Genomic DNA, 25900 nt, shown 5'->3' with positions numbered 1-25900 from the left:
TGCTGGTATCGGGTCAGGGTACGGTGGTACGGGTTCTCCATACGGGTATGGGTTTTCTAATATTTCTCGAACATATTGATCAGCATCCCAGTATGGATCTAGAGGGTCAAGGTTGGGGAATGGTGCTATTGGATTCTGTATAGGTTCCTCTAGTGGATAGAGCTCTCGGTAATCCCTATGGTCGTCATTCAACGGATCATAATCTGGGGGATGGGGTGCTGGGACTCTAGGGATTTCGTTTGGGTCGAAGGCAGGTATTGGAATCTGGTCTACTGGGTTAGGTTCAATCTCCATAGGTTGAGTGGGAAACAGTGGTAGTGGCTGGGGTGCAATGATTTGTTCTAGGTTTGGGTCTGCGGCTGTGGTAGCTAGTATATGGAAATTGGCCAATCGTCTATTGATTATATCCTAGGTCTGGGTGTTCATCTCCCTATTTGCGGCTGCTAAGGCCCGTTGTTGCTGCAACTTCCTCATTCTCTTCCTACGCTCGTGTGTTCCTCGACTGAACCATCCTCTTTTTTTGGTAGGGAATGGTTCTTCGGATTATGCCTTAAATATAAAGATCGCCTCTTCTGTGTTAGCTGAATACCCCGAGGGGGTAGGCTGGGAAGAAGTTCCTTCATCCTTAGGAGAACTAGACAATTGACGATAGGCGTCCGATGGTCCTTGATCACTCATACTGTAAACTAACAAATTGTCAAATAACACAAAACAATATGTCACAACCCCCGATCCTTCAGGAACAGGCGGCCGTGAGCCAGTTTCGGTGGTATCGTGTATTATCTAAATTTGGCAGCGGAATTTTTCATCAGGACCGTAGTTAGGAAATATTTTATCAGAGTAAAACCACCATATTTTCATTATATTAAACACATGGGATAAAACCCAAGTTTTTCAGTACATACATTTTCATAGGAATAAATCCTATTTTATTTAATAAAAATATCTATTTTATTTTAGGTAACTTTATTGCCACTTTTCCAAGTCTTCAGTGCTCTCCAGCTGGCTTCTATTGGCTTTACACTAAGTTACCTGAAACACGTGTTTAAAAACATTTTATCAGCAGGAAATACTGGTGAGTGAATCCCAGTTTAATCAAGTTTAAATAAAAAGTCACAGTGAACAGTATTGAGGGCGCATCCGCAATTACATTTGTTTCCAAGTTATATCAATTATCACCCGTGGTACTGTCGACACCCGACTTGTGGTAATGTTACTCCATAACCAGGTTGTAACAAATTTTGTATACAAAACCCCAACATACCCACGATAATTGTATTCTTACAAATACTCAATAACTGTCATTCGCATGGAAAAGTATGTAAGGTTTTGTAAAAGCATTTAAAAAAGGAGATTACTCACATTGCTATTTTAGGTATTTCCCTTGTGGCTTCCTGGTTATAATCTAGTTGAATAAACAATGCACACGCGTTAGTATAATAACCCATTTTAACATTAGTAATACCCTCCCCGAGACGGCATTCCAACGACTACGTCGGGCAGAACCACGACAGCCGTTACGGAACCCTAGATCAATCGGGCAGAGTATCTAATACGTATCCAGGGGTTATGATACTTACAACGAGGCAGAGCTTCGCTAATTAGGGGGTATAATACCTGCGTATTATAAGCCTACTACAGAAATTGTGATTGAGAATGAAATTTGGGACGAACAGAAATGAAATCCGATGCCTGCTATTTATAGTTGCTGATACTGGACTCCCTCGCGGCCCGCGTAAAATATGGACTGGGCTTACGCGGCCCGCGTTGACTCTGGTCAACTGCGTAGCTTAGCCTGGTCACCAGGTAGACTCGACACGATATCGAAACGTGTCAGCTCAGAGTTGCGCCACCATTTGGAACACGCGCGGCCCGCGTAAACTAACGGTGTGGCCTTACGCGGCCCGCCTAGACTTAAGAAACCAAAGGAGTCCGGTTCTAGCTTTCATACGGCCCGCGTAAGGGTTTGGGGTGGGCTCACGCGGCCCGCCTCAATTTACCATTTCTTGTTTTTCATTTATTTTTAATGCTATATTGTATTTCGGGCTCGGTTTTCACATACGGAGTGTATTTTAGAAAGTGTAGGGTGTCAGGGGTGTTTTAGGATGGTTGATATATTTTAGGTATAACTCCTGGGTTATTTAATAAAATATATAGTGCACTCACATCAAGTATAGTGACCCAATTCTACTTTATCCCTACGTCACGAGACAGAACCCCAACGAATTTAGGCAGAGCCTTGACATACGTTACGGGGTCCTACGTCAGTCGGACAGGGTATCAGTGTTCAAGGGTTAAAACACTTAAAACGGGGCAGGGCTTTATTATTATTATTATTATGGGTGAAAAATAGAATTCTAGAGTGAGAAAGAGGAGGTCGAGAGTGAATGTGCACGGAATATGTTCATTTAGAAATCTATATATAGTCTCCAAACTTAGAGTGCAAGTTGTCCACGTATCCATCCATTATTGAATTTCTTATCCATACAAGCCTAAAATTCTATCTTTTAATTTCAATAAGACACGTACCCTCATTTAATTTCTAATATAAAATTTTGATTCTTTCTTTTAATTTATACATGCAAACGTATGCATGTAATTCATAAAGGAATTTTATTTGTAAGTTTAGATTTTATTAATATATTGTTATTATTATAATTAATTTAACTACTTCACTCAATTGGCACTTATAACTTCTAAAATATGATGTTTTATAAAATAATGAATATGCCATTAGGACGAGCATATTTTTATCTACATTTTGAACCAAGTTTCATTAAAACCGAGTAGGTTCAAATATAATGTATTTTTATAATTTAATTATTAAATGGTTCCTACACTTGCTCAAAGTACCTCATATTTCCATTGGTCAACTTACCCATGATGTATCCTTTTATTAGTATAAGTTTTTGTATTAGGGATGTTACACAATAATACGTGCACGTAATCCTGTAGATTATTTCCTAACATAATGGATAAAATTTTGGTGTCAGCAGAACACTTATGTGGCTGAATCAGTGGTTGTAGCTCTGATACCACCTTCTGTCGCAACCCCCGACCCCTGCCCCGGGAGGCGGGTGGCCGCGGCCTACTCAGAGATGGTGGTATCAGTGTTTATCATTAATTTGGCAGCGGAAATTTCATCAGGACCGTAGTTAGGAAATATTTTATTAGAGTGAAACACCACATTTTTATAATAATAAATATATTGGGATAAACCCAAGTTTCCTATTACAAACGTATTTATAGGGATAAACCCTAATTTATTGAAATAAAACATCTTCTTTATTTAGGTAACTTTTATAGCCACTTTTCCAAGCCTTTAGTGTTGTTCAGCTGGCTTCTATTTGGCTTTCACATTTTGTTACCTGAAACGCGTTTAAAAACATTTTATCAGCAAGAAATACTGGCGAGTGAATTCCAGTTTAATCAAAACAGGTTTTATCAGTTTACAGCATTGAGGGCAATCCAGCAATTACATTTGTTTCCATCTACTTTAATTACCACCCACGGTACTGTCAATCCTGAGTTGTGGTAATGTTACTACTCACAGTGTAGTAACAAATTTTGTATACAAAATCCCAACATACCGACGATAATTGTAGAATACAAATACTCAATCACTGTTAAATATAAATTAAAACAATTGAGGTTTTGTAAAAACAGTTTGCAAAAAGGAGAATTACTCACATTGCTATTTTGGGTATATCCCCGTGACTTTCTGGTTATAATCTAGTTAAATAAATCATGCACACGTTTTAGTATAATAACCCAAATTTACATTAGTTATACCCTCCCCGAGACAGAACTCCAACGACTGAGTCAGGCAGACCATCGACATGCGTTACGGAGCACTAGATCAATCGGGCAGCGTATCTAATACGTAACCGGGGGTTAAAATACTTACAACGAGGCAGAGCTTCGCTAATTAGGGGGTATAATACCCGATACTACTTCAAATATTCAGAATTTTAGAGAGAATTTTGAGATATGAATGATTTGGGACTGAAGGTCGATCCCATCTATTTATAGGGTCTGCTCGAACCTTTCTCGTGCCCCGCGAAAGATACACAAGGGGCTTTCGTGCCCCGCGAGTTAGGTCGGGTGGGGCCTAGGGTTGATCAGTCACCGGTATAGCTTCGACACGCACGTGACACGTGGCGGCTCCGGGTTCTGCCACTAGTCCCTTCGCTCGCGCCCCGCGATGGAGTAAGTGTAGTCTGTCGCACCCCGCGACAGACTTAAAATATTGTTTTTATTTGATTTTTATTAAATTAAATGTATTTCGGGCCTATTTCTCACATACGGGGTGTATTTTAGGGCGTGTAAGGGTGTTATAATTATTTTTAGGAGGGTTGCTATAGCAGTGATGAAGGTATGCACATAATCATCAGATTGTTCCAAAACAACACGTTCATCAAATCCAGTTGCATGAACTGGTATTTCTTGATTCAAAAGTTTCAGCAATCCAAGAGTTTTAAGCACAATAAGTATCTTGTGCTTCCAATTCAAGTAGTTATCTTTGTCAGCTTAATTGAAACCAGATTCAATGTTTGACAGATTAACCAATGAAGTTGACTCAGAATTCAAACCATTAACCCTAGTAGAAGTAGCCACAAGAGAACAGAAAACAATCAATAGAAACAAATATACTGAAACTATATCGGAAAATTGAGAACGAGGTCATCGGAAATATGAGATTATATATTTGGAATAAATGCGAAAAGATGGTAAGGAAGAAGAAAAACTGAGATTGAGAAGCGAATCGGAAGCAAAGAACATCTATGTAACTAACTCAAACTAACTACCAAACTCTTAATAGTGTAACAAACTCTATACACTAATAAACAGAATGCAAGTGTAACAAACTCTATACACTAAGTGTCTATACACTAAGAGATCAGGCAAACTTTCCCCCCACCCAATCATATTATGTCATGTATCTCCCCTCTCATTCTTGCCTAATGCCCAAAAAACATAAAGGATGCATGCCTAAAATGAGATTAAGCAAACTATTTTTTTCTTTCTTTTTTAAACTACCTAATTAATAAATGAAACTTAATTTTAACAAAATAAAAGTACATTAAATTTAAAAGAAAAACATTACATTAAAATAAACTAACTAAAATAACATTAACTAAATTAAAAAAAAAAACATTACATAAAATTAAACCTTCTAAAAAAATAAAACCATGAAAAATTTAGAAACTACATTGCCATCCATATTTTTTTGTGATCTCGCGTTTTCGAGCTAGTGTGATTTCCAACATCTTCGGTGGAACGTTATCGTGTGGCCTGTTAAACGTCTCCAGATCCTTATCAAACTGAATCGATGTTCATCTGCCAACTTGATATATTTTTCCTCTCGTTTCTTTTTAATTTTCACCAACTCTTGTTTCATATATTTTTATTCTTGAAGCTTGTCGGACATACCAACTGATTTTTCGCTCGACTTTGCGGGTCCTTTATCTTTTTTCTCTTTCTTTTTTTCCTTGTTAGAGAGGGTCTACGTTTATGTCGGGTATATCACTACCCACTTGATAGTTACCCGAATCGAATGACTTTCTTTTTTGCCCCGAACCACCACTATCCTCACCCACCAATGGTATCAGGGCCTATTTCTCATGCTTTCTATCCACCTCCCACGCCTCAATATGAGAAAAGCCACCCGAATGTCGTTTTTGGTAATCTTTTAGCGTTTGTTTCATAACATGAGCATCGTCACTCCCGCTAGGACGTAAATGATCCTATAATAAAAATATAAATTATATCAATGTAAAAAATAAGAATATATTTTATGGTAAAAAATAATAACTATGTAAACGTTAAAAGTTATACCGCTTGATAAACCATTGAATTCGTTCAACTTTGATTGTATATTTTTTTCCATTTCGGACGGACTTAATCAATGGTTCGTGAGCTTCCTCCAACGGTTGCATTGTAGTGTGCGAGAATATTCTTACAAAAACTTTCCGTTTTTTGTGCATTTCCTTTTTTCTTGTTAAGAGTACAATGCACGTAAGCCATCGCTAAAGCCTCTTCTTGCTTCTTCGTCCATCTTTGCGGATCCGCCCTATTTCCTTTTCCTTTCCCTTCATGTTCGGCTTCTACTTCACCTTGAAGATCATCCTCTTCGTCGACTTCTTCATCTTCATCTAAGTGTTGAGTATTGGGTACAAATTCTTCATCTTCGTTGTCATCGTATATGGGAAGCACGTGTTCAACATTTTCTCTTGGAGATTGAGACGGTGGCCTCCGATAAGCAAACGTGTCAAAAGCGTTTGGGCTTCCGTGGGATACTCGTACACACTCGGTGCAACCATCATGGGACCTTGTGGTAATAAAAGAATTGTGGTGGATAGTTGGGTTGGGGTTGGGTGTTGTAAAAACCCGTTTGCAGAAAAAATTGTGGTGGGAAGTTGGGTTGGTACACACTTGATCTGCCTCGTCTACTTTGCGAGCCACGCCCTCTCGCATTCGAACCTAAACCCGATACTTTTTTCTTGCCATCGCTCTTGTTTTGTCTATCCATGATGTGCTTGAGACAGTTCCGCGGTGCATGCTTTTTGCGGATGACATAGTGCTAGTTGCTGAAACTAGACAAACCCTAAATGCGAGGCTAGAGGAATGGAGAGCAGCCTTAGAAGGCAATGGTTTAAGGATTAGTAGGTCTAAGACCGAATACTTTTATTGTAATTTCAGCGGTGCAGGTGACAACGAGGACACTCAGGTTACCATTGAGGGTCAAGTGGTCCCATAAACGACTAAGTTCAAGTACTTAGGATCTTTTGTGTAAAGGGATGGGGAGATAGATAGTGACGTATCTCACTACATCTAGGTTGGCTGGTGTAGGTGGAGAGCAGCCACTGGGATTTTGTGTGACAGGAGGTTCCCAGCAAAATTAAAGGGGAGATTTTATAGGGTAGAAGTTAGACTGGCTATGTTATACAGGACAGATTGTTGGGCCATCAAGAAAACACAAGCGAGCAAGATGGAGGTAGCGGAGATAAGGATGTTCAGGTGGATGTGTGGTCACACGAGGTTAGACCGAATAAGAAGTGAGGTTTTTAGGGATTGGTTAGGAGTAGCTAGTATATCATACAAGTTAAAAGAGGGGAGATTGAGATGGTTTGGGCATGTGAAAAGGAGGCAATTGACAGAACCAGTTAGAGCAGTGGAAACCATGACACTGGAAGGAAGGAGGAGTAGAGGCAGGCCCAAGTTGACTTGGGATTAAAGACTTAGGCAAGATTTGGTAGAATGGCACCTCTCTGATGACATGGTTCATGATAGGAGTTCATGGAGACGTAGGATTAAGGTTAAGGACTTGTAGGTGAGGGTATAGACGTGTCCTAGCTTTGCCTTAGGAGGGGGGGGTTAGATTTCTTTTACACTTTAGATAGACCAACATATGATGATTTTCTTGTATCTATGCATATATGTTGCTTGCTGATGATTTATCTGACTACTGATACACTATTTACTTACCCACTTTTCGTCTATCTGCCTGTTGGTTGTTTTGGAGCCGGGGGTCTCTCAGGAAGCAGCCTCTCTATTCTTGGATAGAGGAAATGTTTGTCTACATCCCACCTTCCTAGACCCTACCAATAGCTCTGCTATTTGTGGGATTTATTAGGTATAGTTGTTGTTGTTGATGATGTGTTTGAGAATTTTTTTAAATTGGGTGAAAATTTTTTAGAATTGGGTGAAATTTTTTTAGAATGGAATGATATTTATAGTGGTGTTTATTGTTTTTTTTTTTTTATAAACTAACGGCCAAGTCTCACGTTCAAAAATCATCCAGCATCTGTCATTTTCAAACGGTCACATCACCCTCCCCTATGTAGCAAACTCTCCCCGATTTGGCACCTTCCCGCACGGCAAAGATCCATGGCGGTGGTGTTGTCAATCGGCAAAGGGGTTATCGATTCCCCCTTGCCGCGACCACCTTAGGGTGTAAGGGGTGCTCACCTAAGAGGTGAGTCCCCTCTCTTACGCCCAACCAATCCTCGTGTGCCACGTCAACTCTCCTCTTAAACTCCCCTAACACCCTAAATTGATGGCGGCACTCCCCTCTTAACTCCCCTTATTTTTTATTCAAAAAAGAAAAAACAAATAAAATAAAAAGTTTGATTGGTTGAAAGTGAGCTGGCCCACCATCTTTCCCCTCTCCTCCATCGGTGAATCCATGCCTAATTCATCCACCGATTGGGGTCACCGCATTGATGGTGGCGGTGTTCCCGATCGGGGACTACCATCACCGCAACCACTCCCCGCGTACACCCCGTCCACCCTTATACACCCTAATAAAAAGAATACCAGGGCGGCTGGTGATTGTACCATCATCAACGCTGACGTATGCGATCTACGTCCCAAACATGACGTATGACAATACGTTAGTCAAAAACAATGCCAAATTCCAAATCAGTCTCCCCCCATTAATTTTTCTTGTATAAATTAAACTCTTTCACACCATCTTCATTTCATTGCGACTTCTAAAATATCAACTCATTAATCTCCAATCCAATTCTCCATGGAAAACCATAAAAACATAACCAGAACTTTCGACGACGAACACGACGACGAAAAGAAGATGGAGATATTCTTTTCACTCGTTAGAAGTTTCCGCGAAGCACGGGACCAAAGAAAGCAGGAGCTAGCAGAAATGGAGAAAGCAAATAAAACAAGAAAATTACATCATTTTCAGTCTCCGTCTTCTTCTTCTTTCGAACGTCAAGATTTCCACGTCACCCTCCAGGATGATCAACATCCAAATAAGAAACTTCATAATCATGAAGAACACCAAGAAGACGATGATAAGTTGAACCTCAAACTATCGTTGTAGATCTGGTTGTAGCATTAATCCATTTGAGTGAAAAAATGGAAAATGATCACTAGATTCATAATAATAAAGGGTCTTTAAACGGCAACATCATCCTTTCGAGTTGTGGTATTTAGTCATCAAATGATTAAGATATTTTATTATGTTATTTAAACTCGAACACCAAAAAAGTATGTTTAAATGTAACGAGGCAAGCTTACAAGGTTCGACTTGAATTCGTGTTTGAATCTATCAAACATAAGAGTCTTATGATATTTTTACGAGCTAACTCATACCTATTCTAATTTTATGAGGAGTGACATTTTTTTTCTCTACACTTTGATCCTCCTAGGCTACTATCCCTTTGATGTTCAGATAAAATAAAATGGGATAATTTGGTGACAATCATACAAAACGATTTGTTGATCTCGATAATAATTCAATGTTAAAGATTGAAATGATCAAGGCCTAAATACTAAGAAGGTAAAATTGCCTGAAAAGAAAAATAAAACAATCAAATATAAATGGTTACCTTTTTTTTCTTATACTATAGATCTAATTTTCTGGTTTTATTTTTAACTTAAATAACTTTTATATACACTTTAATACTTTATAAAAATGTAACATAAAATTGATAATTTATTTATGTACAAGTTGAATATAAAAGCAAATGTACCTAGAATGGTTCCACTTATAACATAACTATTGCTAGGGTCATGGGCATAACTTTAATATGGTATCTTATATTGAAAAATGATAACTTTTTTTTAAAAAGAAAAATGGGTCTAAGTTGATCAATTACGTCGTTTAGTCTAAATATGTTATAAAGGTATGTCTTAACGTATAAGGTACATCTAAACTATCTAAGCTATCTAGATGCGATTAATAAAAGAATTGTGTCAATATGCTTTTACTCTAAAGGTATCTAAAGTATCGTGAAAACTTGTATAGGTAAATATCGTTAAAGAAATATCCCAAACATTTATTGTTAAAGAAATATCTCATATACTAAAAAGAAACTTATGGTATTTAATAAATGATGCAAGAGAAAAGCAGGATTTGTTCGAATTATTGAAAAGTAGAACAGAGTATGATTGATTATATTAAATTAAAGAGTTAAATGAAATTTTACTCCATGTGGTTTGTGCTATTTTGACAGTTTAGTCTAAAGATTTCATTTTTTGTCTATGGGTCCAAAAAGGTTTTAGCATTGTCATTTTAGTCCACTAGGTAACTTTATCCATTTTTTCTGTTAACGAAAAGGGCAATTCGGTCATTTTAAATGTAATTCTGTTAACTAGAATGGCAATTCGGCCATATAAAATGACCGAATTGTCTTTCTCGTTAACAGAAATAATGGATTAAGTTAACCCAGTAGACTAAAATGGTAATGGTAAACTTTTTTGGACCCACAGGCCAAAAATGAAACATTTGAACTAAACTGGTAAAATAACCCAAATCACATGAAATTTAACTCTAAATTTAATAAAAGGTATCTTTGGACTTTTTGTGGGGAAGCGAAGCCACTAACCCAATTGGGTTGGGCTACAAGATGGACCTTATATGGACCATGTGAGACATCAAATAAAAGAGGAACTTTCTATACAAATAAAACCAGAAAATTACATCATTTTCAGTCACCAACTCACCATCTTCTTCATATACTTTTCTATTAATCTCTTTGTATCGATTATATGGTTGAAGGGATGTCCAAAAAACTCGCTCGGATTTAGTTTGTAAAAAGCTCGCTTGATATGACTCGGTTTGAAACTAAGCCAAGCCGACTAGGCTTGGTTAGAAAGTGAGTCTAGCTCGACTTGGCTCGGTTTGGCTTGCTTGATCGCTCGACTTGACTTAGCTCGGATTATTTTACTTTTAATACATTTTATTTTTATATACGTTATAATATATCACAAAAAAACTAATTATTACCTACATGTTATTAGAATGCAATTTGATATCTATAGCACATTTGAATATAAATTACCATGCTAATGAACCGATATTGAATTTCGTTGAACTTTAAACTTATTTTATGTTGTTGAACTTAATTTTGGCTTGTAAATGTATTAGGTTGAGCTTATTTTGGATGTGTTATTTTGAACTATTGAAAAATATTTTAGTACTGAATTTTGAGGTCTATATTAATTTTTCTTTTTGAAATCGAGTCAAACCAAGCTGAGCCCGAGCTTAGATTTCCAGCTCGGTTTCAAAGCCGAGCCAGTTCGAATTATAACTGAGCCGAGCCCGAGCTTGTCCTGGCTCGGCTCAGTTCGGTTCGGCTCGTGAACAGCCCTACGTGGTTGACTGCCTTTTCATAAAACCAAATTGGCTTATTGTGACATGAATTTCTATTCTATTTCTAGTCTTACTTACTCTCAACCATGATTTCATAGTACGACTTAGTAAGTTAATCCCTTTGTAATTCTTAAAACATTGAGGGTCTCCTTTGTTTTTATATAAAGACACTACGACGTTATTATAGAGGAAAGTAATATATATACACACACATGAAAACCCCACGGGTATACCCGATACCCATGGCTATGCCCGAGACCAGATTTGAGACAAGATTTTATAACCGAGTGTGGGTATGGAACTAGCCATACCCGGCCCTAGTTGTTGAAAAGATTATGAAAATGAATCAAATGAAAACGTTTACTTTTTTAGTTAAAATCTCTTTTCATCACTTACGAGTAAATTAAGTAAATTTTATATATACACCATTGTTTTATTTAAGTTAGAGTAAACACATATTTTTGTCTATGTGGTTTGGGTATTTTTGTTACTTTCATTAGAAACACTTTTTCTCTTATCTTAGTCTATATGTTTTCAAAATCTTGCCATTTTCATCCACTTCACTAACCAAATCCATTTTCATAAAGCTAAAAAAAGGGCGTTTTGGTCTTTTTATATATTTTTATATTTATGCATGTGTGTTTAGTTCTTGTATAAATAGGATAGCAACACTCGTTTGTTTTTGTACTCTCAAGTCTACATATTAAGAAACTTCAAGTAGTAAGCATATTTCTTGTTCGTGAGTTTGAGTGTGTGTGTTCTTGGGCCTAAACCAACATCCTCTTCTCTTTAGATGATGAAGTAAGCTGTACCATACTTAGACACTCACTGTTGATCTTCACTTGCTTTTGTTTGGAGAAAGATTTGCTAATTTATGTTATTTATCATCAGTATTTTGTACTTGAATTTGGGTTTGATTTCACAACTTATTTGATTTCTCATTCATTTGCCACTTAACAATTAGATATGTTGGTCACTGGATTGTGGGATATTTTGTTCTTTCAAAGAGGTTATCTTGTTTACTTTTTCAATTTGGTATGAATTTGTGTTTATACCAAGGATTTGTAATTGTATGTATATGTTTATGTGGCCATACTCACAAACTCTATTTACATTTTGTTTCTTCTCTTTCTTTCACAAAACGAAATGATGCATTGTGTACATGGTTGTCGAAATGGCACCTGCAATACGATGGAGGAGATGATGAAACGGATGAGCATGGTAGCTTTTATTTTTTGTTAATTATATAGCATACAAATATAAAAATGTGAAAAAGGATGTACATGCCCCTCTTTCAACGTCAAAATATGGATGTGGTTAGTGAAATTGATGAAAATGGCAATATGTTGAAATCATAGGGACCTTGATGAGAGAAAAAAAAATGTTTTGGATGAAAGTGTTAAAATACACAAACTACATGGACGAAAATAGCAGTTTACTCTTTAAATTATATATAACTAAAGTAAAAAAGAAAAAAAAAATCAATGGTTGCATTGTTGATTACAACAATTTACAATGCATCTAAACTAGTTAGTAGTTACAACCTTGTGTTTAACTAGTTACGAGTGTAGGTCTAATGTATAACGGTGTGTATAAGTTGTCATGATAAGATGAAGAGTAAATTGCTATTTTAGTTTCTGAGGTTTGGTTCAAATTGTCATTTTAGTTTAAATAATTTTTTTTTTCTCATCTGGGTCTCTGACTTTTCTATTTTCTTGCCATTTTGATCACATTGCCTAACTCAGTCTAAAAATCTAGTTATAACCAGGGGTATTATTGGGGCATAATTGTTGTGTAGTGATAACCAGGGGTAGTTTACAACATAATTTATAAACCTCATAATAATTTAATGCCAAAAATACCACTGATTATAACCTGGTTTTAGACTAAGTTAGACAATGTGATCAAAATGGCAAGAAAAAGAAAAATTCAGGAACCCAGAGGAGAAAAAAACTATTTGGACTAAAATGACAATTTGAACAAAAACTCAGTGACTAAAATGACAATTTACTCTAAGATGAATGAACTAACTATAATAAAAAAAGGAGTAAACTACCATTTTGGTCCCTGTGGTTTGGGCAGTTTTGCCATTTTAGACCAAATCTCAAACTTTTTAAATCTGTGTCCCTATGTGTAGGATCGAATGCTGACCCGAACGAGTCGTTCAGAGGTTAACTCTTGCGTTTCAGATGCGGAATAATAAGAAATGCAAGTAGATATAGCTTGTTCTTCCTCCTAATTGCTTGTTGTATTGATTAGAAACGTTTTACAGCTCAAACGTCACACCGGCAGAGCTTCGGCGTGGAATACAATCAATCACTACTTAGGATCGCTCTAATCACACCTATATATAGTGTTCTGGGTCCGCTCATGTGGACATGTTACACATGAGCGGTCCAGGCTAGTTCACATAAGCGGCCCAGATGACAAATAAGCGGTCCATGACTACTATGACCCTATGAGCGACCCAAACTCCTAAAACCTATACAGACTCCCGTTTTCTCGTATTTCGTGCCCTATGCTATACAATACAATGTAAGACCTGATCCTAGACACCTAGACGGAATCAACAGATGTAGTGCACCAACAGACTCCCCCTCAGATGTTGATGGAGTCGTCAACACATCGTGACTTCAAAGTTGTGTCTTCGCATCTTCAGTCTTGATAAGTCTCTGGGCTTTCTCTTTTTCAATCTTCAGACTCCCCCTCTCGATTTACTGGCATTCTTTTGATCTTCAGTAACATCTTCAGGATCGTTGTCTGATATTCACAGGCTTTCAGAATCGAATAACCTGGCTTTAAAACACTCTAATTCTCTTGATCAGATCTCTTGATTCCTTAAGTTCATCAGCATCAACAGTTGACATGATCTTTAGAATCATAATCGATCAACCTGGCTCTCCTCTAATCTTTAGAAACCAAAACCTGATTACCTGCACAATCTTAACCTAGAAATAAATTTTCTAATTTTATCACATAACAAATACCTATGCACCAATATATGACTCCCCTCAAAATACTCTTATGATGAACCACTTGAAGAAGGTTAGATTAATACAAACATTTAGATTTTCACAAACACTCCCCCTCAAATTCTGCTCATCATGTTTAGCATTCGGAATTTTGAAAATCAGTTTTCCAACGTCAATTGTCGAAAATCTTTTTGACTTTTTCAAAAAAATTATGTTAAAACACAAACAAAATCTTTTTGGATTTTCTGAGAGACATTAATTGACACCACTTGAAAACAAAAACAAATAGAAATATAATATTTACAATCAATATTTTTTGTGAGTTCGTGCAAGAGGATCATATCAGTTTATGAGACAAATCACCAACACCGTTAAGCTAGATTTCATTTTAATCATTAAACAATTTACCTAGATTGTCAGTATATTTGTCCTCTTAAATTCTCAACACAAATTTCAATCGATTCGAGATACAATATTAATGTTTTAGAGACTTAAACTTAATTGTGTATCACTCCACTTGAATATACTCCCGTATCCAGATCCCAAATATTCAGTCTTACAGGTGAGTATACCACAGCTGATATCTGTAAAGGGGTAGATGCGAAACCGTGAGAGCTCAGGTCAGAACTTCCGTTCAGCAGAGAGATGACGGCTCGACTTTTGGTGGGTCCCCTTTAGAGGATCTTTTTGCATTTCAACAGCAGCGATTATCAATTTTATTGTTTCATCAGCATGCTGAGGGCGAAGCTTATGTTTCAAAGCTTTAGCAGAAAGTATTATCCGGGGACTAGGTCAGTACTTCCATACAGCAGAAGTCCCGGGATAATACCCCAGATATCACTGAGTATAAAGACCTAGTATCTCAGAATATGGGACCTTTCAAACAAGATTTCGGGGGTTACCCATATATTCAAGAATAGTTACCCACGAATCAAGCAAGTTTGAATTAGGTTTATATCTCGTTTCAATTTACTAAATGTGCGAAAATCTACTGACACATCCGCAGTAAGATTGTTTAACTCTTTTTAACTTTACATTTCTTTAGCGTGCCGTGATAGTCCACTGATGTACTATCATTTTCTCTTTTTCGCAACAAAACTCATTTTGAATTTTATCATGTTTTTGGCTTTTTCAAATTTTCAAATGTTTTTGGATTTTCTGAAATTTCCCTACTCCCCCTAAAATGCAAACACATTTTAAAGAAAATTTGAAAACTTCAAGACTCTTGACCTACTAGAAACATAAAATGTAAAACAAACTGTACAGAAACTTGACAACTGACACTGAATCACATCAAATCGCCATTCACTAGGCATAAACAATCTGAACTCCCCCTTTCACAAATCATTTTCTCATTTAGATTTCAAAACACTTAAGTTTGTTTTAATCAAAATGATTTTTCCGGAAAATGAATTTGTGTTGATAACAACCACTTGTAGGAGTATCAATTTTAAGAACGGGGATGTGGTTCATCATCTTGTCTATCTTTTGCCATGAATAGTAAATCAAGTACAATTTTAAGTCCCTGATTTACCATTTGCATTTAATAACCTTCTGTACCATTTGTAAATGTAATTACTTCAAAATATCCAAACATCTCAAAATTTAATCACAAATACCACTTGTGGGATCAAGATTACCACTTGTAGATACCCAAAAATTATCACTTGTAAGAATATTACGTCTACATCACCATTTTACCAATCAAAATGCCGATTCCTGCTTCGCAATTAACCACCTGGAAGCTCCGGCGTAGTCCTTTCACCTGCAAAACATTCAAACATTAATCACAATCATTCAAACAAATACATCAAAAACTAGAATGATGCCGATTCCTGATCCACGATATAAACTTGGGATCTCCGGCATAGTCCTTCGACTATTCTGGGAAACAAACTTCCCTCCAAATCTTCTCAGACTTGAGGGCTTTCAACTCTTCAGCTGTAGGGTTGTATGTCGCCTTTTTAGTTGCGTAAAAATCTTTTACCCCTTTAGCTTTCCCACTCAACATTTTTCCAAATATTTTCTTAACATTTCCGTTGAATGTTTTCTCGACATCAAATTCATTTTCTTCATCATAAAATTGGTTTGATATTTCAATTTTACCAATTTTCTTTTTAACTTCTTCAAATTTCTGTGATGGAAAAACATCATCATTCACTGAACTTTTCTCCACAACTTGTGGCTCTTCTGGCTTTGTGGAACCAGATTCATCGCCGACCTTTTCTTCTACCTTTTTTGCAACCCATACTTGGTTGTCTTTTCCCTTTCTTTGGTAAAATTTTGTCTTCGAACATTCCCCAACCTCATGTTTCGAATTTTCAAAAATTTTAGATTTTTTAACAGCTTTTTCTTTCATCTTCTGAGAAACTCCCTGTTTTGTTTTGATATCCTTCTGACAATTCGATGCAATGTGACTAGCTTCATTGCATTTCAAACAGGTTTGAGTATTTCTCGGATGAAATACTCCAGTTCCATTCTTTCTCCTCTCAGCAAGAAACTCTTTATTAGTCTGTCTCCAAAATGGTTTCTGCTGTTCATCTTCAGAGCTTCCACCTGACACAAATTCAGATTTTGTTTTAGAATTTTTCATATTTTTATCATTTTCTGGTGGAATATAACCAAGACCTTTCTTTTTATAGCTACGATTTTGGTTAGGTTTCTTTTGAAAACCAGGACCAAAATTGTAACCTTTTTTTCTTGTTTAGACGTTGTTGTACTCTAGAAGTATATTTTTTAGGTTTATCAAAACTTTTCAAAATTTTTAATTCAGGAATATTAACCTCTATTAGTTTAAAAGTTTTGTTGATTAATTCTGTTTTAATATTCATTATCGGAAAATCTTTGTTGTAATATAATTTGTCAGAACCATTCAAAGTATATACAACTTCAAATGTTTCATCATTCAAATCTGCCTTTGATAACAAAAATTCTTTACTATAAGACCGTTTAACCGACGAATTTTGACTGTTGACTGACGACTTTGGCTTTTCAGACTCAGATTTCGACTCTGTCTCCTCATCAGTATCCAACACCTGATCGACCACCTTTTTGATTAATTCAGACTCATGATCAGTATCGGATGAGGTAAACGTCACATCAATATTTTCTGGTAAGACGTCAGTTGTGTCGGTTTTAAGCTTTATATTGACTGCTTTTGCAAGTTGCTCCTCATTTGGTTTCCTAGGTGAATACCCATCCCAAATTGGAGGTGGACACTTGTTATAGCTAACAGTCGGTTTCTTACCACAATCTTTCTTTTCTTTCGGCTTCTCATCTTGAAAAGCTTCCATACCTGCAACAGTTGGGTAAACACGATCAATGAGATAATCAGAGGTAGAATAACTCAATAATAACCTCCTAATCCTCTCATTTTCAATTTTTTCAGTTTCCAACTCTTGCTTCCATTTAGCACTTTCTTCAATGTAGAAATTTATAGCTTTTTGCTTCAACATTAAAGTTGCATTCATCATAGTCAACGCCTGTTCTCTTTCTGTGTTTGTCTTTTGGAGACCAGTTACTGTTTTGTTCAACACGTCGTACGATTCCTTCACATAATTGAGATTGAACAGTAACTGTTCTTTCTTTTTCTCGTACTCAGCTATGATGTCATCTTTTGCTGTGCATTCCTTGCAAGCTTCCAAGCACTTCTCACATGGCTTGATAACTTCAATAATATTCTCAACTTCAATTGTTTTAATAACTTCAACCACTTTTTCTACTTCGATCACCTTTTCTACTTCTTTCACAACCTCACCAATCTTCTTAGCAACATTTTCAGCATTCTAAACATCATCTTCAGATTCAGATTTTTGTTCTTTAGCAGCTTGTTTCTCTTTTAGTTTCTCCATTCTTTCTGCAAAATAAAAATGAAAACTTTCAGGAGACAGATGAGATTTTGCAATATTTATATGTTTCTCTTCCTCATCATCACTGCTACTATGATCTGGTGATTGATCAAATTGAACTGATTTTTCAGAATCAGTTCAGATACACTAGAATCAGACGGTGTTTTGTCAAATACAACATCCTGTTCCTGAACAGTTTCATCTTGTACAATTTCATTTGAACTATCTGAAACATCCTCAGAGTGTTCTGAAAGTCTATCAGTACTATCTGAACTTTCATCAGATGACACAGATTTTTCATCTACACTTGACACATTCTCTCCAATAGATCTCATCCAAGTAGCAAACAAATTTGGCTCTCGGACGATCTTGGCAATGAAAGCTTTAAAACTTCCCTTTTCATCCACGAACATATCCCAACTGAAACCTTCTGGTAGTTTCTCATCATCTTGATCGATAACACGTTCTGCTGTGGCTTCAGATGATATGTAATCACTCCAGCTGAAATCTACAACACATGCTCTTTTGGAATCTTCAATCTTTCTCCCGTGAGCTGTCTGCGGTTCTTGGGATTGGCCGACTTGCTGATAGATAGCTTTGCGGTAGTAATCATCTTTCCCGAATGGATTCTGTGCTCCGCTAGCTTCTCTTCCTTTGCACTCCCGCTTGAAATGGCCTTTCTCCCTACATCGAAAACAAGTAACTTTAGATTTATCAAAACCTAAAGTAGATACATGAGCATCTAGAAAGTCATTTCTCCCGGTAATGGTTTTGAATTTTTCAGCTCGACGAAGAACACTAGCAAGACACCATTTGATATCCATGAGTTCCATTTCCTCGGCGTCTATTTGATCGTAATCCTCTTTGGTGAGCATAGGATTTCCGATCCGACCAGCAACAAGACCATCATAAGATAACAAAACAGAACCCAGAAGTGCCATATGGTCTTTTGCAGTGTCTTCAGAGAAGCTTTGACCTTCTGGAAGGTTGAGAGCTATGTTGCACTGAATCACATATCCGTTTCCAGTTTTTGTACTCTGAGACTGAAAGCTTGTGTTAGTCTCTTTCGGATTCACACTCGGAAACGATGAAAACCCGCTGCTGCCCTTGTTTGAACCCTGATCAACTTTTTCTGATGAATCTCCAGCACTGAAAGCGGTTTGAATCTTTGGGCTTTTTTCAACTTCAGAAACTGGAATACTACCTTTATAGTACATTTTAACATCCTGTTGACCACTCGGGTTATTCATCCTGGCTATCTTCTATTGTTCCAGATCCTGTCCCTCTATTTTCTCAATAAACTGACCAATTGTTAGTTTTTCATAAACACCCGTATTTTTCAATATCATCAAATACGTTCCCCACTCTTTCTGAGGTAACGCATCAGCCAACTTATCAACCCATTCCTCACGACCTTTTTCAACTCCCAACATTGATAACGATCGCACTAAGTGGCAGTATCTCTCGATTAGCTTTTTAGTATCCTCTCCTGGCAAACTGCTAAACAAATCAAATTCCTTTTTAAGCAATGCCTTCTTGCTTTTGAGCATACTTTCACTACCCTCGAATTTTACTTTAAGAGCATCCCAAATAGATTTAGCAGTTTTGTCATGCTGTAGCAAAATGAATATATCTTCTTTAATCGCTTGCTGTAACAAACTGATCATCATTTTTTCTGCTCTATACATTGCACGTTCTTGTTCTGAGAATTCAGATATCTGTTTAATGACTTGCAACTCTGTTCGAGGCAATGTGTACTTTTCCAATATGCATTCCCATGATCTGAGATGATTTGCCTGAACCCAGTTTTCAAATCGATCCTTCCACCCATAATACTCCTCAATACTCATCAATTTCGGGGGCTTTTGTGTTGTTCCCGTCTCATTTTCTAAGTTCATTGCTTGAGCAATTGCGGCTGGAGTAGTCGATGTAGCAAAGGCGTTGTAAAACTCAGAATTCATGATGACTTAGCACGATTTTCAAGACAACTGACAGAAAAGCGATCTAGAAAAAACCTTTGGAGCGGTTCAGTAACAATGTCCTAAGAGCGGTTCAATATTAGTCAAAAGAGCGATCCAAAAAATCTTTGGAGCGGTCCAACAAAAATGCCAATTCGAGCGATCCAAGAATGTTTGTTCGAGCGGTCCAGCAACTTTCCTTGGAGCGGTCCTGAAATGTGCACTTTGGAGCGATTCAAGAATCAAATTTACGAGCGGTTCATGATGACGTCATTAGAGCGGTCCATATTTCGAACATATTTTGATCTGTTTATAAGCTGTATTTCGGCCTGAAACTTTCAAGGGTTTGTCTCGGTATGATAATGAACAATCTGTGAGATTTTGAATGAATTTCAACCGTGAAATCTCCCCGAATCAGAAAAAGAAGGTGTAGAAGTGAGAAGAAACAGTGAAATCCGGCTATAATCTGTAGAAAACCTCCTCCCAAGCTCTGATACCAATTGTAGGATCGAATGCTGACCCGAACGAGTCGTTTAGAGGTTAACTCTTGCGTTTCAGATGCGGAATAATAAGAAATGCAAGTAGATATAGCTTGTTCTTCCTCCTAATTTCTTGTTGTATTGATTAGAAACGTTTTACAGCTCAAACGTCACACCGGCAGAGCTTCGGCGTGGAATACAATCAATCACTACTTAGGATCGCTCTAATCACACCTATATATAGTGTTCTGGGTCCGCTCATGTGGACATGTTACACATGAGCGGTCCAGGCTAGTTCACATAAGCGGCCCAGATGACAAATAAGCGGTCCATGACTACTATGACCCTATGAGCGACCCAAACTCCTAAAACCTATACAGACTCCCGTTTTCTCGTATTTCGTGCCCTATGCTATACAATACAATGTAAGACCTGATCCTAGACACCTAGACGGAATCAACAGATGTAGTGCACCAACACTATGGTTTGCATTTTGTTGCCATTTTAGTCCAAATCTCAAAAACTCTCATTTTTTACTGTTCCAGCATCCTTTTTTTGTCTTTTTATGCAGGGGTAGTTTTGTCCATTTAATTTTCATTAAAACAATTTCTTAATTAAAAAAACCCTCATAATAAATACCCCCGTTCCCAATTAAGTCATCTTCAACCTCCCAAGCAGAAACCCTAACCAGAGATCAACCCCAAAAAAAACCCTAACCCACAGTAGATCTGCACATCATCTTCCCCAACTAAAACCCTAACCCACAGGAGATCGAAGCAACGACAATGGTGGTCCAATAAAATCAAAAGAAACCCCCGACGAAGTTCCGATTTCATACAACGAGAGAGGGAAATGGGGAAAGCACTAGGACCGACCGACGAGTTTTTCCGACGAAGAGATGAGTGGAGGAAACATCTGATGCTAACCAATCAGTTCCGTCACGCCACTCCTGGCCTCGAAATCGTCGTCGTTGCGTTTGGCATCTACGTCGCTGGTGAAATCGCCTACAATAAGATCTACGCTCCTTCTCACACATCTCCTCGCTCTCACTGACGCTTCTTCATATGATCAGGTCGCTTTTTATCACTTCGATCATGTTTTCTCCTCGCTCTCACTGACGCCTCAACATGTGCAAACCATCAATGTCGTTGCTTCGATCTCCTGTGGATTAGGTTGATCTCTGGTTGGGGTTTCCGCTTGGGAGGTTGAAGATGACTTAATAGGGAACTGGGGTATTTATTATGGGGGTTTTTTAATTAAGAAATTGTTTTAATGAAAATTAAATGGACATAACTACCCCTGCACAAAAAGACAAAAAATGGATGTTGGAACAGTAAAAAATGAGAGTTTTTGAGATTTGGACTAAAATGACAACAAAATGCAAACCACAGGGACCCAGATTTAAAAAGTTTGAGATTTGGACTAAAATGGCAAAACTGCCCAAACCACAGGAACCAAAATAGCAGTTTACTCTAAAAAAAGAGTTAAATGCCCGGATAGTTCCTGTGGTTTGCCATTTTTTCACCTTTAGTCCCTAACTTTCTCAAATTACAGCTATAGTCCCCAACTTTTGCAATTTCGTTCCCGAATAGTCCCTAGGCCTAACATCAGTTAGTTTTCTCAGTTAAGAGCATGTGAAATGACAAAAATACCCTTACTATAAAACAAAATAATTTATGTGGGACCCACCACCTACCCACCCACTTCATCTTCCCATTCTTCATCACCACCACCATCACCCCTTTCATCACCATCACCCCTTTCATCACCATCACCACCACCATCCACCTTTCACCACTGTACCTCACCCTTCACTCCGAACTGTCGCCACCCCGTTATTCCGGCGACCACCCCGTGCACCCAAAAACAATACAAAACTTTGACAAATATTGTTCAAGTGAGCAAAAGGCCAAGTCGGTTTGTGGGTACTTTAGCTCGAGTCCGGTTGGTTTTTGTGCATCTTTTCCAAAAACGTTACAAAACCTCCATGAATACTGTTCAAGTGAGCAAATGGCCAGGTCAGGTTGTGGGTACTTTAGCTATAGTGCCGCAAGAAACATTCCAAATTTTCAATCTCTCGTCTCTGCAGTTGAAACCATCAGGGCCTTGCAAGCATTATTAATCAAATATTACAGACCAACTGCTGTTTGACTTTCATATATCTTGACTTTTTTTTACTATACCAATAATGTGTGTAAACTCTTCGAACGAATCATTTCTGGAAATTGTTAGTGAATTTGTTGGAAATCGGTTATTCATACCGCAAATACGTTCAGATCCGAAATCATTTGCGTATGAAATTGAGCGATTTGTGTGATAATTGAATCAATTGATTAGCAAACCTTGCAGATCTGTACTATTGTAGCAGGTTTGAAAAGGTTTCAGACGTAGAAGTTGCGATTTGAAAGCGAATTTTTGGATTATGGTGGATGTTTTTACATATACAGGTGGGGTGGTCGCTGGAATAATGGGGTGGCGGCAGTTCGGAGTGAAAGGTGGGGTACGGTGGTGATAGATGGACGGTGGTGGTGATGAAGGTGGAGATGGTGGTGGTGATGAAGAATGGGGAAGAAGAAGTGGGTGTGTAGGTGGTGGGTCTCACACAACTTATTTTGTTTTATAATAAGGGTATTTTTGTCATTTCACATCATCTTAACTGAGAAAATTAACTGATGTTAGGCATAGGGACTATCCGAGAACGAAATTGCAAAAGTTGGGACTATAGCTGTAATTTTAGAAAATTAAGGACTACAGGTGAAAAAATGGCAAACCACAGGGACTATCCGGGCATTTAACTCTAAAAAAGAATGCAATTACTTGAGAAAAAAAATATTAAAACTGATGATTATATCTATACTATATAATAAAGGAAACCAATAAAAGGAAACATGTCATTCATTGAAGCCATCTATTTTTATAGATAATTAATATCAATTAAAAAATAATTATAAAATTAAATTTAATATAAATTTAAATAATTTGTATAGAGGATAATATAATATTTTATAATATTTATAACTTTGTTATAATTTCCTTTCTTACCCCAAAACTTTATCAAAATTTATCTTTACCCTTTCTTAGCCCTTAAGTTCAGGAAATGCAATTTTTAACCACTTAACTTTCTATGAACTTTGTAAATGACACTTTGACCCCCTCAAGAGTTTTTGCCTTGATGATATAAATTCGAGTTAGTCGGGTCGCGTATAATACGTTATGATTGTACGATATAAATTAGATTTACGTTACGTTTTGATCCAATCGCAATGCAACTATAGGATATATTGAGTTCAATCAGATACGTTAAAACGTGCGTTTTCATATGGTTAACACATGATATAACGCTTGGACTAATCCCTTCGATATAAATTAATAAGATGTAAATGATTTATTTATTTTATTAAACTAAAGTAGTTAAGGATATAACCTATTTCAAAAATTTTTATAAAGGGTAAACAAAAATATTAATCAATGTTTATTGGTTCTATACTCCGTGTTCATTTCTCAACTCAAATACTGTAATCACTATGTTTACGTGACATTTATAAGAACGGTCACCATTTTTTTTATTATTTGCTATACAAAGTTACATTTATATAACATGTGTAATATACGAAGTTTTAAAGATATAATTTTTTTATCATTTGCTACGTAAAATTAAATTTATTCAACACGTGTAATACACGGGTTTTTAAGGATATAATTTTTTTTATTATTTGGTAGATTTTTTCAACCCGACTATACACAGGTTTTTTAAAAGATACGACGTTTTTAGTATTTAATATACAAAATACACATGGTTTTATAGATATATCTCTTTTTTAAATCAACACATGTAATATACGGTGTTTTTAAGGATGTAATTTTTTTATTATTTGGTAGATTTATTCAGCCCGATTATACACGAGGTTTTTAAAGATATGTCGTTTTTAGTATTTAGTATACAAAATTACATTTATTTAATCTGTGTAATACATATGGTTTTTGAATATATAACTTTTTTTATTATTTGATATATAAAATTTCATTTATTTAACCTGTACAATATACGGGGTTCATAAAATATAACTTTTTATTATTTAATATATAAAATTATATTTATTCAACCCGTGTAATATACGGGGTTCTAACCTAGTGTATATATATATATATATATATATATATATATATTTCATGAAAACCTGTATGACTATTTATCGTTAAAGAAGTATTTCATGTTTTAAAAAAGAAAACTTGAATACAAATCTATTACTATATAATAAAATAAACATTTTTATCATATTATGGCATCTCTTATAGATAATTATTATTTTAATTTAATATTTTCTAATTAATTATAGATAACTCTCCTATTAAATATTATTTAATTTAATATCTTATGGATAATTATTATTTAGTTTAATATTTTCTTCTCATTTATAATATTATTTAGAGAAAATTATGATTTTTGGCCCCTGTAGTTATATCATTTTTACCCTTTTAGCCCAAAAGAGAATTTTTTAACATCTAAGCTCCAACGTCTTCTTTTCTAACCCTTTTGGCCCCTGACACTAACCTCATCCATTAAATGTAAGGGGCTAAAAGGGTTAAAAAAAGACGTTAGGGGCCAAAAAGGTTAGAAAAAAGACGTTGGGGGCTTAGATGTTAAAAAATTCTTTTTTGGCCTAAAAGGGTAAAAGTGATATAACCACGGGGGCCAAAATCGTAATTTTATTTTTTGATGTATAAAATTAGATTTATTTAATTCGTACAATACACGAGGTTTTTTAAGGATATATATATTTTTTATTATTTAGTAAAGAAAATTACATTTATTCAAACCGTGTAATACACATATTTTTAAAGATGTAATTTTTTTTTATTATTTGGTATATAAAATTACATTTATTCAACCCGTGTAATAAATGAGGTTTTTTAAAGATGTATTATTTTATTATTTGGTAAACAATATTACATTTATTCAACTCGTGTAATACGTGTGGTTTTAAAAATATAACTTTTTTATTTTGTATATAAAATTACATTTATTCAACCTGTACAATATTGTTCTTACAGATATAACTTTTTATTATTTAATATATAAAATTATATTTATTCAACTTGTGCAATAAAGAAGGTTTTTAAATATATATTATTTTATTATTTAGTATATAAAATTTATTTATTCAACCCGTATAATACACGGGGTTATAACCTAGTATATATTTCACGAAAACCTGTATGAGTATTTATCGTTAAAGAAGTATTTTAAGGTATCAAGTAAATGATGCAAGACAAAACTCAAAAGCCACAAAAGCCTAATTTATTTGGATTATTGAGTTTCTTCAACAAAAGTTATAACTGCATCTGTTTTAGACTTTTTCGTGGGCAAGTGCTGACACTGGTTGGGCTACAAGATGGGCTTTTATGGGACTTGACTGCGGCCCTTTAGTCTTGTTCTCTCAATAGTTGGGCTTTTCCTATTCCACAGGCTTGGTCCATAAAAGGTTCGACTATTGTACATTTGCACTGGTTCAGTCGTTGGTAA

General features: G+C 36.1%; 1 protein-coding gene across 1 annotated transcript; it reads left to right on the top strand.

Moving 5' to 3' along the window:
- Positions 1–8533: 8533 nt before the first annotated feature.
- LOC110880908 (protein NIM1-INTERACTING 1-like) lies at positions 8534–8845 on the top strand. Its single transcript, XM_022129336.1, has one exon. It carries the CDS (start codon positions 8534–8536, stop codon positions 8843–8845), a length of 312 nt encoding a protein of 103 aa, XP_021985028.1.
- Positions 8846–25900: the final 17055 nt, after the last annotated feature.

The sequence above is a fragment of the Helianthus annuus genome, chromosome 10 (genome assembly GCF_002127325.2).
Source record: "Helianthus annuus cultivar XRQ/B chromosome 10, HanXRQr2.0-SUNRISE, whole genome shotgun sequence".
NCBI lineage: Eukaryota > Viridiplantae > Streptophyta > Magnoliopsida > Asterales > Asteraceae > Helianthus > Helianthus annuus.
This window is presented reverse-complemented; position numbering and strand designations above follow the sequence as displayed.